This window comes from Rhopilema esculentum, chromosome 8 (genome assembly GCF_057945365.1).
Source record: "Rhopilema esculentum isolate cy_ngs chromosome 8, ASM5794536v1, whole genome shotgun sequence".
NCBI lineage: Eukaryota > Metazoa > Cnidaria > Scyphozoa > Rhizostomeae > Rhizostomatidae > Rhopilema > Rhopilema esculentum.
Window position 1 is genome coordinate 11,058,571 of NC_142822.1, and position 17,685 is coordinate 11,076,255.

At 36.4% G+C, this 17,685-nt stretch overlaps 2 protein-coding genes across 2 annotated transcripts; one reads left to right on the forward strand and one right to left on the reverse strand.

The window, feature by feature from the left end:
* Window positions 1-12,633: 12,633 nt before the first annotated feature.
* On the reverse strand, window positions 12,634-14,115 carry LOC135694613 (uncharacterized). Its single transcript, XM_065213431.2, has one exon. It carries the CDS (start codon window positions 14,113-14,115, stop codon window positions 12,634-12,636), a length of 1,482 nt encoding a protein of 493 aa, XP_065069503.2.
* A 388-nt stretch (window positions 14,116-14,503) lies between these two features.
* On the forward strand, window positions 14,504-15,468 carry LOC135694614 (myosin heavy chain kinase B-like). Its single transcript, XM_089109709.1, is given in 2 exon segments — window positions 14,504-14,980; window positions 14,983-15,468. Coding segments are annotated over 2 exon segments (963 nt in total).
* Window positions 15,469-17,685: the final 2,217 nt, after the last annotated feature.

The following is a 17,685-nucleotide window of genomic DNA, read 5'->3' on the forward strand; positions in this document are numbered from 1 at the left end:
TAAACGAAGAGGAATGGTAAGCATCAATGCAATCTCGAACAGTTCTTCAGGTCCTCAAAGTTATGTCAACTTGCTTCAACCCTTGAAATCAAGATGAGAACTTTGCAGCTGAATGGTTGCTGAACGTGTATAGCACAGGAGCATTCTGGCAATAATAAGCGTCATGATAAATTCAAAATTTTGTACCACAAAGAAATAGGTGAAGGCATCAGCAGAGCAATCATCCCATTTTCTGTCTACGCTGTCAAGAATGGTTAGCATAGCTTCTGATATTGGGATGCACATATCCATACATCTTTCCAAAGCAATGATGTGAAGAATCCATCTTGTCTCACAAGGATTTATATGCTTTGTATGTCAATAGTTCTTCAAATGCTTTTTTACCATCTCTTCCAATAGAAGTTGTCGTTTTGGAGTATGAAAAAAGTCAGCGATTTTGCGAACAAATTCCATCATTTCTTAATACACTGCAGTTTGCATGAAGCAGCAACAGCAAGATTCAGCCTGTGTGAAGCACAATGTGTAAAAAGAGCTTGGTCATTAATTTCGAGGATTCAAGATGCAACAGCAGAGTACTTGGTGTTGCATCTCGAATCAGCCATATTACCAGCACCATCGTAGCACTGTCCCCTGCAATCTATAATTTCCAAATTCAAATCATTTCTAATGCAATTCAAAATCTATGTTTTCAGAGCGTCTCCAGTTGTTCCAGGGTCTCAAGTAATATGAAAGTGCCAACATTGCTTAAAGTTTTTAAAAAATAGAAGTGCCGACAGGGGGGCTCAATGAAGCACCACCAGTGGCGCCATCCCTGTTCTTGAATATCTCCATTCACATCAACATAACATATGATAAAAGGCATCTGTTGCTGATTAGAACAATCAATGACTTCATCCGCTAAAATTGAATAATTTCCTTTATCATTTGGTGGTTCACATCTTCTGCAAAACAAGAAATTAGTTCATTTTGCACAGTCTTTGATCAGAATGTTGCATTTCGGAGAGCCGTCATAAAATATTCTGCCAAGATCCTATCACCACTTTCAACACAAAAATCTAAAGTGCTTGAAAATTGCCTCAATCATTTGTATGGTAGTATTGTGAATCATCTCTGTGACCACGGAATAGAATATTTTCTCTTGCAAATAAAATAAAAGAACACATTTGGCAAAAGAAGCTATCTCCAACCTATTTTGCTGCACAGCTTTGTCTAAAGATTCATTTGACATTTTCAGATGATATTTTTAAACCTTTTCATTGTTTCAAGGGCAGTTTTATGAATTTCTGACTTATTCTGATGCTCTTTAATTCTATAACTGGCAGAAGTCAAAGGGCTTTTAGTCAACCTATCCAGTTTAGATGGTAATTTAGTAAAGTATGTAAGGCAAGGGTAATTTATGAGCCAAGAATATACAAGTTTCCTGCCTTTTCCATGAATTTGTCTGCTTGGAAATCCAAATTTTGAATCTGGCTTCCTATCATTAAGCATCTTTTCATATCTCTCCATATCTGTCATACCACCAGTATTCAGGTAAAAAGATCCAATGTCTTTGAAATTGGCAATCGGATTTTGAAGATTTGATGCTTATTAAGTTGGTTTGGCTCAACAGTTTCGTTCTCTCTTGGATTCACTGATTCCAAAGGCATATTATTGAAATCTTTTTGGGAAAGAAATCTTGACTTGCTTTTTCTTTTGGACACTGTTCATTTTAAGGAACAATAATGGATGTTACAGGTTGTTGGAAAGAGTCCTTCTCTGCCAGGAAAATTAGAACAATATGGTTTGCTTTTAAGGATGGGTTAAGGTCATTTTTACCACCACCTGCTTTTGACCATAGGAGTCGGATTGGTTCAATATTTTGACTAGTACCATCTCATGGAAACATTTTTGCATTGCTTAAATTTATAGCATACCTTCTACCACAAGTTTCTGGATAAAAGGAAAATATAAGCGGACCAAGAACACTAGATAATGCCATGATGCAAATAAATGGGCATCCACCAATCATTAGCAGCCAAGCCAAGACAATTCCCACCTGCCCAGCATTTCTGCATTATATCGTATTTGTGTCTGAGAAATTAGCCACGTTACGGAGACAACATAGATATTAATAATGTGATGTCAGTGGAAGTCAATCTCAAAATCCATACGTTGTACAGACCGCAAAAAGATTCTCATAGTAAGTCCTGTAAAAATAATTGGTCTTATTGATCATACATCGCCTCTACTGAATTGTGGGAACAATAGCATTTTTGCCTGGTGCAGAAAAGCTTTGTTTGAAGATGAAAGTGCAGATCCCTTATTTATTCGACTGACTTACTAATCATTTTGCGAGTTTTGTCCCTAATGACCTTGTTCTGGTGATTTATGCATTGAGCTTATGTTGAAAGGAGAATTCACTGATTGATCATTTTTTCTACTATTCGCATGCATCATTCCTGATATTATGGCTGATAGATCCGATGATTTTGAAACGAAACTATGGAGAATATGAAGATGGATCAACACAGCATAATTTCCTCTCGTTAAAAATATATTTTTGGCTTCTGGGACGTAAGAGAAGGGTCATAGTCTATCATTTTTGGCGCATCAAACATTATTTTGAGTCAAAATTTTGACTGACTTCTGTAAGTCGAGTAAGTCTATAGGTGGGATGGGGGGCTAGTGAGTTTTAGCACTTTTAGCTCTTTTTGTTCAGAAACTGCCAAATATTGGGTAATAAAGTACCAGCAAGATAAAATAAGAAAATTAAAAAAATAAGAAAAAAAAAGAGTTCTCTTATTTTATCTTGCTACCAGTTAAGCATCTTTTGATACGCTTTTAGCCCCCCTCCCTACTTATCTACGTCTTCCCACTTTTTTAGACCTCCCTACTTTTCTCAACGCTTCATGATGCCTGGAATAGTATGTTGTTGGCTAATGAATCGTAACAAAAAAAGATCTTTTTTCTTCTGTAGTTGTAAAGAGTTAGGGGGGAACAGTAATGAAATTAAAAAAATTATTTCTGTGTGATTTTCTTGCTTTTGTTTCTTGCTGGGTTGCAAATGATGAAATTGCCGTACTGGCCAATAATCAGAAGCCAGTCATGCTGCAAATTTTACTTACTATTGGTTGCCTTTTGACAATACCATATGGAAATATATTTTACAACGAATTCTTTAAAGTACCTATGCAGCGAAATTTACCATTCCAATATTTTAAAAGAAATCTATAGAATCCTTCGCCCTTATTCTTATACAAAAAACAGAATTCCGATAAGTTTAATGGTTCTTTTTTCATTGAGTGTCAAAGTATGCATATTTTGCAGTTGCGTTGCGAAATTTTATTTCCTGCTGTCACAGTGATGAGTCGAGGTGAAACTATTTAGTCAGGCCTGTTAAATCACTCATTAGGTCGAATTGTGCAAATTGTGAAACTAGCATGAAACTTTGCAATAAAGGACAGTTTGATATGCTGAAAAAGATAGGATAGGGAGCCGAACTGAAAATTGTGCCCTTCAGCTATTTTTAGCTGGGGTACTTTGCCCCAAGACTCTAGCGGTGATTTTACAATATATCTGCTGTAAGTAATTACAATAACATGAAACTTTGTAACAAGTGACAATCTGATACACTAAAAATAAAAGGATAAAGACCCCTACTTGAATTTGCCCCCTTTTCTATTTTTAGACTGGGGTACTTTGCCCTAGACCTTTATTGACGGTATTATCATGTCTCAGTCTAACTTTGGTAGAAAAGCATGAAACTTTGCAATAAGGGGCAATTTGATACGCTTGAGGAGATAGGATATGACCCTGACTGAAAATTGTCCCCTTGTTCTATTTTTAGACTGGGGTACTTTGTCCTAGACCTTTATTGACGGTATTATCGTATCTCAGTCTCACTTGGTATAATAACATGAAACTTTGCGATAAGGGGCAGTTTGATACACTTAAAAAGATAGGATATGGACCCCGACTGAAAATTGCCCTTTGTTCTATTTTTGACTGGGGTATTTTGTCCTAGACCTTTATTGAGGGTATTATCGTATCTCAGTCTCGCTCTAGTAGAATAGCATGAAACTTTGCAATAAGGGACAGCTTTTTGCTCTTAAAAAGATAGGATATGGACCCCGACTGAAAATTGCTCCCATTGTTCTATTTTTAGAGTGCAAGATATGAATAGGAACTATATCACATCTTTCTCAGCGTATCAAACTGCCTTTATATTGAGAATTTCCGTTCTCCGTTTATGGCCAATGGTAGAATTAGGGGTCTGAATCAGAGTACCCCAGTCTAAAAATAAAACTTAGGGGCAAGATATGATTTGGTTCAATATCCAATCTTTTTCTGCATGTCAAACTGCCTCTATATCGAGAATTCCAAGTTTCTATGACCTGCCGTTCTCCAATTGTGGCCAGGGGTCTGGACCAGAGTATCCCAGTCAAAAAATAGAACTCAGGAACATCATATGAATTGGGTTTATTTTACATCTTTTTCGGCTCGTTAAACTGCCTTTATATTGTGAATTTCAACTTTCTATGAACTAGGATTCTCTGTTTATGGCCAATTGTACAATTAGGGATCTGGACCAGAGTACCCCAGTCTAAAAATAGAATTTAGGGGCAAATTATGAATCGGGTCTATATCACATCTTTTTTGTCTAGTTAAATTGTCTTTTTATTGTGAATTTCAATTTTCTATGGCCTGGCGTTCTCCGTTTGTGGCCAGGGGTCTGGACCAGAGTACCCCAGTCTAGAAAAAGAATTTAGGGGCATCATATGAATTGGGTTTATTTAAAATCTTTTTCGGCTCGTTAAACTGCCTTTATATTGTGAATTTCAACTTTCTATGAACTAGGATTCTCTGTTTATGGCCAATTGTACAATTAGGGGTCTGGACCAGAGTACCCCAGTCTAAAAATAGAATTTAGGGGCAAATTATGAATCGGGTCTATATCACATCTTTTTTGTCTAGTTAAATTGTCTTTTTATTGTGAATTTCAATTTTCTATGGCCTGGCCTTCCCCGTTTATGACCAAAGGTACAACTAGGGGTCTTGACCGGAGTACCCCAGTCTAAAAATAGATCTTATGGGCAAGATATGATTTGGGTATATATCACATCTTTTTCAGCGTATCAAACTTGGTGTTTTCTGAAATTTTGGTGCTTGTATCACAATTTGCACAATTCTTCTTCATATCTCCCTCACTAGAACCTATTCTGTACAACAGCAGTTTCCTGATTGCTGTCAACCCGACTCATCACTGTGACGTCACAAACTGGCCTTGATTTTTGCAAGCACTACCTAATTTAAAACTCTGATTAAACACACTTTTGCTGGTCAAATTATGACAATTTTGGTGTCAAACTTATCGGAAAAGATAGGAGAATATAACTCTTAAAAAAAAGCAGGACATAAAATTTCGCTGCATAGACACTTTAACCATCACAAAAAGAACTAGGTTTGATTGAAATTTGTTCCGATTCTCTATGTTTCATTTACCATGAATAAATTTTCATAAATAAGAAATGGGTGTTTATTTTTGGGCGTGGTCAAAAGGGCGCGGTATATTTTTGGGCGTGGTCAAAAGGGCTTGATAAGTAAGCTTTAAGCTGAACTGAGATGAAGTGTTGTTGATTGTCTTTTATAGTGGATGTAATGAAAACAAGAGCTACTTGAAAGGTGCTTACTTGAAAGATTAAGATTGAGGCAGGTTAAGTAGCACCTGCAAAGTTTAATCTGCATGGAAGGGAAGATCTCCACAAATTCTTGTGTATGCAATAGCAAATTGAAATATGTGCATGTGGGCAACTGTGGAGAAACAGTGTACTATCTCGGGTACGAGTATGGGAAACACTGCAGAACAACTTCCACAACCTTGAAATGTTCTAGGTTTTCAGCTTGACTTGTTGATAAACATGGATATTTTAACAGACTACTATTGTTTGTACTTTTTGGTATTCTAAGCACTAGCCTTTATCGATTAAGATCTTTGGCACAGATTTTTTCTTCTTTCCATTATCCTAGCATGCCATAAAACACTTGTGACTTGACCTTGACATGTCTTCAGCATGAATTTCACATCGGGTGCACATTAGCATCAAAACTGAAGATAGGTTTTTTGCAGCACCAAAATCAACATTGTTTAATTCTTATAATTATATTTTTCTAATTATTGGAGTCAGTTATTGTGGCAATCTACATTTTACTTTTTATCCAATCTGTTGCCAAGGTTGATAGTGCTAATTAAATTTAACATTTCTTTTGTGTCAGAGAAAAGAGGTGTAACATATCCAAATTTTTAGAGATAAGGGTGTGTTGGGATGCCGATTATGTCAGAGATAAGGGGGTAGAAATCCATCATTGGAACTCAAATGGTATATAGATTCTTATAGAAGTGAACCCGTGGGGGAATATCCCCCACTGCTGACAGAAATCCAACAGCACTTGCCAAAAGGCAACGCCAATGTCTCACAGACTATTTCTCAACAACAATGGGATTTGTCCCTCGGCAAGATTCTATGGTGTAACTGTTAACTTGTCCATTAATAGCTGCTTATTTAGCTAAAAGATAGTTACTTGCATGGGAATGTTGTGGAATACAAGTGCTTATGGATATAATATAGCAGTTTTTCACTACTATCTACTTATTTTTTGTGCATACCCACAGCTTCTAGGCTTGAGACAGTTGATCTTTTTCCCACAAATGGCTCCAAGAACTGCAGCTTGTCTAAAATCCATGCTGTACATTTCCAAATTCCTTTACAAGCACTGCCACTTTTCTGGGGTCTCTTTGCCTTTGTATATTTGTTTCTAAGAGCTATTATTTTATTCTTGACCCGAATGTCTAAGGAAAAATTTCAAATAAGGGATGTTTGGTGTTACACTATCCTTTGGGAGGGGGGATGATATCGTTTTGAATAGTCTGAGGAATGATATCTCATCCCTCCTTACCAAACCTTAACAACAACAAGCAACAATCGGAAGCAATGCGGCCGTCGTTATAATCCTTGAGGCCCAAAATAAAGTTCTGGGTTCACATGTTGAGCACATACTCGCTGCTCACGAAAACCAAGAGCAGTACTGCTTTCCCCTACAATTATTATGTCTTCGCATAGATAGGATGCAGTGCCCAAAGTCTGAAAAAGTGAAACAAGTGAGGAAGTATTGGGAAAAGTCCTGAAAATATTTAAAGAAATGGATTTATATATCCCTGATGCGTTGAGGGCACACACCGAATTGGCTCAGCAACAAAAACTGATGATGGAAAAGTTACACAGCAGGTCATTGTCAAATTTACAACTTGGAAACACCAAACTGCTGTGTACAGAGCATGAAAGGAAGCAAAATCTGTGAAGATTCGCTTGGATTTAACCAAGAATCGAACGATTCAGCCTTCTTCTAAAAGCGAACAAGATGTTGAAACCGCATGTGGGTTGGTATGAATTTTCAGACGTCAATTGCAGATTGAAGGCAAAAATTGAATTCAAATTTTTCGACACAGAAGAGGAACTAGCTAGCTTGATTAGAAAAGCTTCTTAGTTCTACAACTGATGAGAACTCTTCCCATTTACTCTTGGATTATTGTTATTTAATCTCGTTTCCAGAGTAAACCTGAACCATCATGGACTAAGACATTTTCATCGTTTGTTGTTTATGTATGAGTAGTTGAGTATTTTCATGCACTCCTTTCTCTTATAAGAAACTTGGGTCTGTAGCGGATAGGTGGTTTGAGACACTTTGCTACCAAAATTACTAATGATTTTTATCATTTTTTTTGCTGAGGTGTAGAGCTAGTTTTGCTTTTGCAAAAAATTCTCCTAAAATTACCTACAAAATTTGTTCTTATAGTTTCATAAATATATAAGTGGTTTCTTATATGAAAAAATGAGTGCATCACAAATCAGGCGTGGGATTGGACTGGGGCGGGCAGATATCTCTTGATATCTATTAGCCATGCAGTTTGTCACAAATCTGTTGACATGCCCCCGCATATAGGCTAATCTCCATTAAAGCGAATCAGGCGTGGGATTGGACTGGGGCGGGCAGATATCTCTTGATATCTATTAGCCGTGCAGTTTGTCACAAATCTGTTGACATGCCCCCGCGTATAGGCTAATCTCCATTAAAGCGAATCCGGGCGAATGAGTCACGCGATCACCAGTTAATCGCTGCCTCATCAATATCCATTTGTTCGCCTGATCGCCAGCGAACCATCAAATTGATGCATTTCGTGTGTAGAATTTTGGCGCCATCTGAGCAATCTAAACAATAACAAATATGCCGGACAAACATCGCTTTGCATTTCTTCTAGCTTGACGGCAAAGAGAAAAACTTAAAGAGAAACACAAGAGGAAGCATAAACAATGGGTTCGCGAAATATACTGTGAAAGTTTGAAAAAAGCGAAAGTTTGAAAGAAGCGAAAGTCACCAGCTGGAATTAGAAATGAAACTCTGGGATCACGAACTGCTCTTTCTGAAGGCTGCCAAAGAAATTTGAAGAGCTGTTGAATCTTGTTGGCCCGTCATTGATGAAGAATTGTAGAAATAAGGAACCAGTTAGTCCAGAAGAGAGGTTAGCTGTTACCCTACCTCATCTAGCCACTGGCGAATCACATTCTACCATTGCCATGCGTTATCCTATGAGTCCTACAACTGTTGGACGTATAATCATGGTAACATGCAAAACGATTTGGTCAATTGTTCTGAAGAGTGGTTTCCTCAAGGCCCCAAGCACTCAACAAGAGTGGAAAGAAATGGCAGAGAAGTATGAGTTAAATGGAATTTTCCTAATTGTGTAGGTGCAATTGATGGCAAACATGTGGTGATGCAAGCCCCACCACGTTCTGGTTCCATGTTTTTTAACTATAAAGGCACTCACAGTATTGTCTTGATGGCTGTTGTTAACAGCGACTATGAATTTACCATGGTGGACATTTGTGTAGAATAAAAAACTGCTAATAATTAACCTCGGGGAAGAAGCGAGCGCTTGGGGGTGAGGAGCTTCAGAAACATTACTTTTACTATTCTTAAAAAGCAAGTGTGCGATGAGAGTATATAACCAGTTTGTTATTGTTTTTTTACCTTGAAAGAAATATATAACTTCTATTTCGAGTTATTTGTGAGTTTATCGCCTTACAACATTCTAAGTTCGCGATACAGTGGCACCATCCAGATGGGAGAAAGTGAGAAGTGAGTGAAATTCCATAATAAGTGAGTTCAAGACTGTGAATTCAAGATGGCTGTCGTGGAAGAGTTAGTCAAGAAAATCGACAAAAAGCTTGGATTTTTATCGTATCTGAACGAAGAAACTGACGAAATTATGCAGAGAAAGGATCAAAAGGAAATCGAGAGACAGTCTAGAGTATACGAAACAAAATTGCACGAAATTCAGGAGCTGAAAATTCAAATACAAGAATTGAAACTAGAGAAAAGGGAAATCCCCAGTGAAATAAAGAAATGGAGAACAGGAATTGAGGAAAGACTGAAGGAGTTTCAGCCCATAGCTGCAGGTATGAAAGAAATTATTGAAAGTTTTAAACATGACGCAAAAAAGAAGTTGCAAGAAGTAGATTTAGAGCTAGAAAGACAAAAATTTGAGCAAAGATTACAACTAGAGGCAAAATTAGTTTAATTGAAGGGGAGATCCCTCGTGGGGGAAAAGCCTGTAACCGCAGTGAAGCTTCCAAAGCTAAGTATCACCAAGTTTAAAGGAACACATATAGACTGGTTCCACTTTTTGAATCAGTTCGAGACTGGAGTCCATAAGCAAAACCTAGACCCTGTCACTAAGTTTAATTACTTGAAAGAATTCATAGACCAAAAAGTATGTATAAGCATTGAGAATTTGATTCACAATGGTGAGGGCTACGAGAGGGCTAAACAAATATTGAAGTCTAAATATGGCAGGCCAAGTGAAATTATAAATGCACATGAACAGTGTATTATTGAGTTACCAGTGATAAGGGGTCAAACCCACACAAAATCCATGATTTTTTCAACAAGTTGTTGCCAAGTGTACAAGCACTTGAATCATTAGGGAGACTGAAATCAATTCCAGGTTACACAAGGCTCACATTGGATAAGCTAGAAGGGATACGAGCTGACTTGATGAGATTAGATGACCAGTGTCAAAAGTGGGGGAGAGAAGAGAAATTTTAAGGCAAAAAAGATTGCGTTTTAATTGTACAAGCAGTGGACACAAAGCATCAGTCTGTCCAAGCAAAGGAAGTTGCTGAAATTGTAGGGGAAAGCAACACACTTCAGTTTGCGACAAAGTTGTTATTCATATCCTGTGCCTGCAGGTTGGCTCAAAGTTCTTCCAGTGGATCAAATGAATCCAGCGTTTCCTCGAATCTTTTTCTCTTTGCTATTCCCATTTGGAAAAGCTTAAAATGCCAGATCTCTGTACTTCTTACTATTATTAAAGCAATTTTGAACGCAGCAAGTGAACCCGCCTGGACCTCCGCGGCTCTCGACGGTCTTCTTAGGCCCATCATCTGCTTGTGGGGTGGCTAACATATTGTCCACAGCTTCTTTGTTGATTCCAATGCCCGTGCTAGAGTTTTGAAAAATACTAGGGCAAGCGTTTTCTGCTGAATTAGTTTTATTTTCTCCATTCTCTTCCATGTTTTTTCGATATTTTGACAAGTCTCACCTGGATGTGGGGAACTTCGCAATTGAAAATAAAAGCAAGCTAAGCGCGGGTCAAAATAAAAACAAAATAAAATTCAAAATAAAAGCAATGCATCGTTCATACTTTTGCAGCTCCTTATCGCAGTTTGGAAAAGACCCAAGTGATCGAGTTCCAATGCTAGGCCATGCATTCCAGTTTTGAGAATTGCCATGCATTTTCTTGCAGGATTAACGAATGATTGGTTTGGTGCTCAGCACCCAGCATTCAGAAAGTCTATATCAAGGATCTTAAAAAGGGGCAAGAAGCATGCATTGAACAAACAAAAATGTCACACTGTGATCACTACCCCCATCTGAAAATAAGCATAGGTAGGGGGGGAACTTATGTGTTATCAAAACTTGAAACAATTCAAATACGTCTAAGAGGATCTGAAGGTTGAAATATTGAATCTTTTCTTCCAACAACTATATTTTGAAAAGAATGAACTTGTGACTTCAAGAGGAATATCAACAATTAAGTCTACAGATGGTGATAAATTTGCGAAGTGGTATTTTTGATTGGAAGATTCCAAAACAACATTTTCTTGTGTCAATGCTCTTCTATTGTGGGTAGTATCAGCCTCAGGTGTTCGTGGCTCTCCTACAGGGACTTCTGCTTTGGGACTTTACAGGGATCATTCATACAAACCAATAAAGAATTCTCCCGGATTTGTACACGCCAATTCTTCAAATACCTTCAGGGAATGAAATTGAGTTTTGAATAGTGTGATTCCAAAAGCTCAAGTTCAATTGTGAAAGAAAGAAAACATTGCATATTCCAATTTACACTCAATCAAAACTTTTATTCCATAATTGTCCCATTTAGCAAATCGATAGCTGCAAGGTCTCATCTGCAAGAAATAAGCAAATTTCCCAAAAGCTCCTGTATGGTGGTCTATCACTGCCATTCAATTTTTAATAAATAAAGTAGAATTAAATGAAAATAAATTTGATTTAAAAGCAAAATGATTTCTATTTTAAAATAAAATACTTTTTTAAATAAAAAACAAATTAAAACCAAATCAAATTCTGCAATAAAAGTAAATTGAAATCAATTTTCATTTTAAAAGAAAATTGATTTTTTCAGTTCAGTTCGTATATTTAAAATTCCTCTACATACAATATCTTAATAAAAGCACAACTTACATAGAATGACTACAAATTACATAAACATACTAAGAAAAATACACAAAAAATAACAATTTACATAAGATGTTGCATGCAGGGGGATTTCTTTAGGAGGAGCTCTCTCAATAGATAAACCAATTGAGGAGAGAGCACCCTTTTTTAAGATGGTTCTGAATCTTATTTATTCATTGACTGAGTGACAGAACAATATTTATCACTTTAGGATCAACTTTGATTACATTTCATGAATGAAAAGGCTCGAAGCTTTTGAAGAAAACTGAAAGCAGATGATGATCTTTTTATGTCAACTGGAATGCTGTTCCAAGATTTAGCACCAGAGAAACGCACAGACCTGATACCATATTGCAAAGTATTTTTTCGAGTTAAGAAAATGTCATTCTTTGAGGCTTGCCGTGTACCATACTGATGAACATTTGATACAGATTCAAAAAAATTGAGGAAGCAATTAGGAGAATTCTTATTGACACAATCATGAACAAAGCAAAGCAATTTTAACTGAAAAAGATTTGGAATGCTGTAGAAAATAATGAATTGGAATGCTGTTGGGACCCAAAGACTTACCAGACTTTTGATAATATCAGATATTTCTGAAGGAACTGAAGGGGCAATGAAAAAAGAGTCACAGATACTATTACCGATGAATTCCAAGGGAGACTTTGTGGTTCTTGGTATTTTCTTATTAATCTCATGAGAGACATTGACAAAAAATGTGTTGAATAGATTAGCAATTACAGCAGGATCAGATGTGAGGGCACCATTAGAATTTTTCATTTTGTTTATGACATTTACATTAGAAGATTTCCTAATTTTTATGACTGATTTAATCCCTGGTCATAACTGTTTCATACTTTTACTATTAGTTTGAAAGTAATTATAATAATAATTGGCTTTGCTGTCTTTTAAAGCAATGGCAATCCGGTTAGGAAACTTTTTAAACAGATCACTTGTAGGCTGATCATTATTCCTCTTGAGCTTTTTAAGCAACCTTTCTTTGATACGCATCATTTTTTGTATCTTACTATTGATCCAAGGTTTATTTCTTAACTTCATTTCTTTCTTTGTGAGTTTTTTCAGAGGAGCATGAGTTTTTACTAGTTTATTAAGATTTGAAAGAAATCTTTTAAATTTAGAATTAATATCTAATTGATCATCATTCAAGAAAGTTAGGTCTAAATCTGCAAAATCACTTTGGAGTCTATCGATGTTAAGTTTAGAAAAATCATGGTAGGAGTATGATAAGGTTTTGTAAGCTATACCTGCATGCTTTACAATAAGAAACTGAGGAAAATGGTCTGTTATTTGAGTTAGAATATTACCACTTACTGTTTCTTGATCAAGTACATTGGCAAAAATATTATCTATAATTGTAGAAGAATTATCAGACACTCGAGTTGGATGTATAACATATGGCAAAAACTGCTTGGAAAGGAGCAAATTGACAAATTCACCAGTTGCAATGTGAGAGTCATAGTTTAGAAGATCAAGGTTGAAATCCCCAAGAAGAAAAATTTGTTTATTTGAGACAGCAGGATTAGAAAGAACTTCTTGTAAATAGGTGCTAAGGTTATCAGGATTAGAGTTTGGATGACGATACAAATAGCAAAACAGAAAGTTTTTCTCTGTCACATTTTCAACCTCAACCCATACAGCTTCATAATCTGCACTGTCTTTATTCAAGTCATACCTGCGATCCAGCGTTGCCTGACTGAAATCCTGCACAAATTTAACTCCATCTGGTTTTATTGATCTGGCAGCAGCTAACACACGTTCCTTTTCCTTCCAATTCAGGAACTTGGCAATTATTGGCCTACTGCGATCTTCTTTGCGACCTCCACGAGCTCCATACGACCCATGCCTTCCATTTGGTTTTGGGTTGACACGATGTGCTCTCTCGATAGTTAGGTCGTCATTGATCTTCAGAAGCTCCTTAATTTTTGATTTCAGAACATTCTCAGTCTCATCCCATCTTTCTTTACCACTTTCCTGAATGCCAGTCACGAACACCTTATTTTGTCTGCTTTGGTTCTCGAGGTATTCCTGTTTGCCAAGGACATGGCCTAGGCTTTCATGGTGGTTGAAGACCTGGACGTTTACTTCCTTCAGCTGATTGCTGAGCACTTTAATTCTATCTTGGATTACAGCGATATCCCTGCATGAAAAGTTTAGGCTGTTCTTTACCTCATTCAACTCGAACTTAATATCTTTGACATCAGCTTTCAGTCCGTCCACAAGCATGGTGACGAGGGCCTTGAAAGACTTCTCCTGCATGTCGAGCAGTTCTTTACAAACAATAAAGGTCACAGACTCTGTCATCTTGCATTAATGTATTGAGAAGACGATACTTAAATTGAACTGGTTTTCTTTTTATTAAAAACAAACATAGAATAAATAAGTTCAAGTTAGCCGATGGAGTAAACGCGGAGCGAAAAATTCGTGACCTACCATTGTCAATTCGCACTACCAATTTTATATCAAAATCAAAACAAAATCATTTGCCATTTAATACTGAAAACAAAACTGCATGCAAATTGAATTCCTTCTGCCCTATCGCTGCCACAGTATACCATAATGCTTTGCGCCTCCGTTAGAGCCTCGATCGAGATTCTATTGCTGGGTTTCCTGCCAAAAATAGGTTTCCCATCCTTCCGTCAATTTTGTCAATTCAGTTCAGTCAGTTCTATTCATCATTCCCGCTGGAAAAATGTGGAAGAATTATAAAATTGCGATGAAAGAAAAGCGAACAGGGAATGGAAATAACGCCAAAATTAATGATATCCTTGAAAAGAAAGAAATAGTTGTCCAACATTTGAGTGCTGAAGTGAGTGGGAAGGCTCAAAAGTACTCTCGGATGGGGCCTAGAGAATTCGTGCGTTTTGAATTCGAAGAAGTTACACCTGAAAACATAAAAAGTGCCTGTTGCAGCCACTTCTTGCCAACGTTGACCAGAAGAAAACGCTGTGATATCCTTGCAGGCAAACAAGGCCCTTCTTGCAGGTCTGTTGACCAAATCCCAGAATTATTTTGCTTCGAATTGGAAACATTGGTCTGGTCCAGAAATCCAACAATAGTGGAATTCAAAGTTGAAAGCGATCCATTTGGGCCTGGTGGCTTTAGAAATGCCTACAAGGCCACCAGTTTATCGTCATTGGATGGTGTTCAGAACTGGGTGGTTAAAAAGTCTATCTTAGAAGAGCTGTTGATGTTATCAAAACAACCAATCAAACCACAGGCCAACACACCAAGAAAGTGATGCAGATGCACATGCTTGCAAGAAATTTTGGATTGAAACTCGAAGCTGATTTGAGGAAATTTGGAAAACTGGAAGAATATGGTCCAACCTTGCAATACAAGAAGTTGATCTTGGGCAAATTAAATGATGAATTTGTCACCCTTGAAGAGTTCATCTCAGGTGATTTCGAAAAACACATCAATAACAATGGAATAATTTCTGAATGTCTTTCAGAGCTATGTCTAAAAGCAAAAAGCCTTGCACATTATTCTTACTCAAAATCTGATGAGAAGTTGATGGTCCTTGATATCCAGGGTTGTGGCTATTCAATGCTTGATCCAGAAATAGCTTCGAAAGATCATGTTGATGGTCAGGAATTTCTTTTTACAACAGGCAATCTTGGCAGCATGGCAATAAAATTTTTTGGAAACACATAAATGCAATGACTACTGCAAGCTACTAGAACTAAAGTCACTTAGTTAAATGCATGTAATTGAAAAGCATGTAATTGAAAAGTCTAGTACATGTGATTGAAAAGCAACAGTGGGATTCAATATTTATTTTGGCCCATGTCCATTTGTATCTTATTGTTATGTCCCTAGAAATTAAAGCTGGTTTTGTTGGGTCCTACAGCTACAATCATTGCCAAAAGAACTTGGAACACCTTTTTATATTTTTCAAGTCTTTACTAGAAAAATGTGTGAGAAGGAAGAACCACAGGATAGGCTGTCCGCCGGATTCTGTGAATCTTGCAATGAGATTTTAAAATGAAAGATATACAGGAACAAAGCAATACGACAACGAGAATCAAATGTCAAATTTTCAAAATAAATTAAATTTAAAGAGTACTCTGATTTCCATACCCCCTTTAATAATGTTGATAATTAAGATAAATATTAGCTGTATTTTCCCTGGAAAGCAGACATTAGTGTACCAAGACTTTTGGCAGGCATTATAGCTTGATTTTCAATGTGATCAAAACAGGTCAATCTGCAATCTTGAAAAATTTCCCTCTAGGACCTTTTTTTTAGCTTTCTGTGGTTTTCAATTTGTTGAGCTTATTTCTTAAGCTTTTTAAATCTCAGTGAAAAATAAACCCTTTGCTTGAGGCCAAAAAACTTGCATCAACTCTTTTTTTATTTCATAAACAGAATATTTTTGAAGTACTGTATTAAAAATCATGGGTCAGAAATATGATGGCAGCAGGTATAGATTCTTTTCTTTAATAAAACATATTTTATATGAATACTCATCATCAAACAACATCAAAAGTACTTTTCATATAATAAACTTAGATTTCATTAATACAGTGCAACAGAAAATATAATCTTATGTTTTGCATGTTCTAACTTGTGGCAGACACCTTTGGGCAAAAGGGGGCAGTTCCCTCCACTGTTTTTTAAGATAATGGTATTTTGTTCTAAAACAATGGACAAGTGCTACATATTATCAAACATTAAGGCTTGTCCCTCGTTATAAGACAAAGTGTCTGCCACTGGTCATAACCAAACTACACTGATTTACAGGCTAACATTGTTCTTCAAAGCCATATAAGCATCTTTTACATCTTTTGGACCAACTTCATTACAAGAAACAACTCCCTCCCATTTCCTTCTGAACTCTTGATCGAGAAAATCATGTGGTACTTGAAGCACATTTGAATGCATAGCCACTTCTTCTAGGTGCTCTTCATTCACAGTCAATCCTGTTGAATAATTTACTATCAGTATATTTCTGTACATTGGACAATGCTACTTCATATGGGGTAAATGAGATAACATGTTCAATTTTAAATTTGTATTTTTAAGGTTGAACTATAGCATTTTAATTTTCCAATTAATTCACCGTGTTTTCCAACTTTGTTTCAGTTTCTTAAAAATTGTGATTCTCTAATATTGGATCTTAGTCTGTAAGTTTATCATTGTTCATATTATCATTTATTGTTGGCAACTAATTGTTTAACCTCTGTGCTTCTTACCACACTCTTCAAGCCCATATTCTTCTGGAAAGCTGTAGATGTGGTCCGGAATTCTATTTGGAAGGACAGTGTCTTTTTGCAGTCGAATTCTGTGGCAATTCCAGATAATTTCTCTAAAAGTACCCAATTTCTTCTGGAGTAATGGAATCATGATGTAGGCCAAAATCATTCTAGTAAAATGAAACAACCATTCTTAAAAAACAGCCAATTAAAATCATATAATTTTTGCCCATTAAATCAAAATTTGACAATTTTTCCATCCACATACATTTCTATTACCAGAGACTTAATTATAATTGGGTAAAACCTATGTGTATCATTAGCAGGATCATAATGTCGGTTTTTTTAGCCATCTTAGCTGTTCCTTGAAATACTTTTCAAGCCTCTCATGGAGTTCTCTTCACCACCTTTCAATCTGCAAACATAAAAATATAGACTGCATGTTGCCATTGGTGATTATGATGATATACATTCAATAAACAAAAGTAATTTATAACAGGTTAAAAAATACCAACTCAACATGGAATAACATTAATAAACAGTACATAAACTAGATAGCTGCTAATATGTATGCAAGAAGTTGAAGCATGTATCATTTTTCTGACTTAAATAGAAATTAAATCAATGTTCTCATGTAAACTTACTTGGTTAGATGTAGAAGGGCCATAAATAACAG

Coding starts and splice junctions, on each gene's coding strand:
- LOC135694613 (XM_065213431.2), bottom strand. CDS start 14,115: ATGACAGAGTCTGTGACCTTTATTGTTTGTAAAGAACTGCTCGACATG.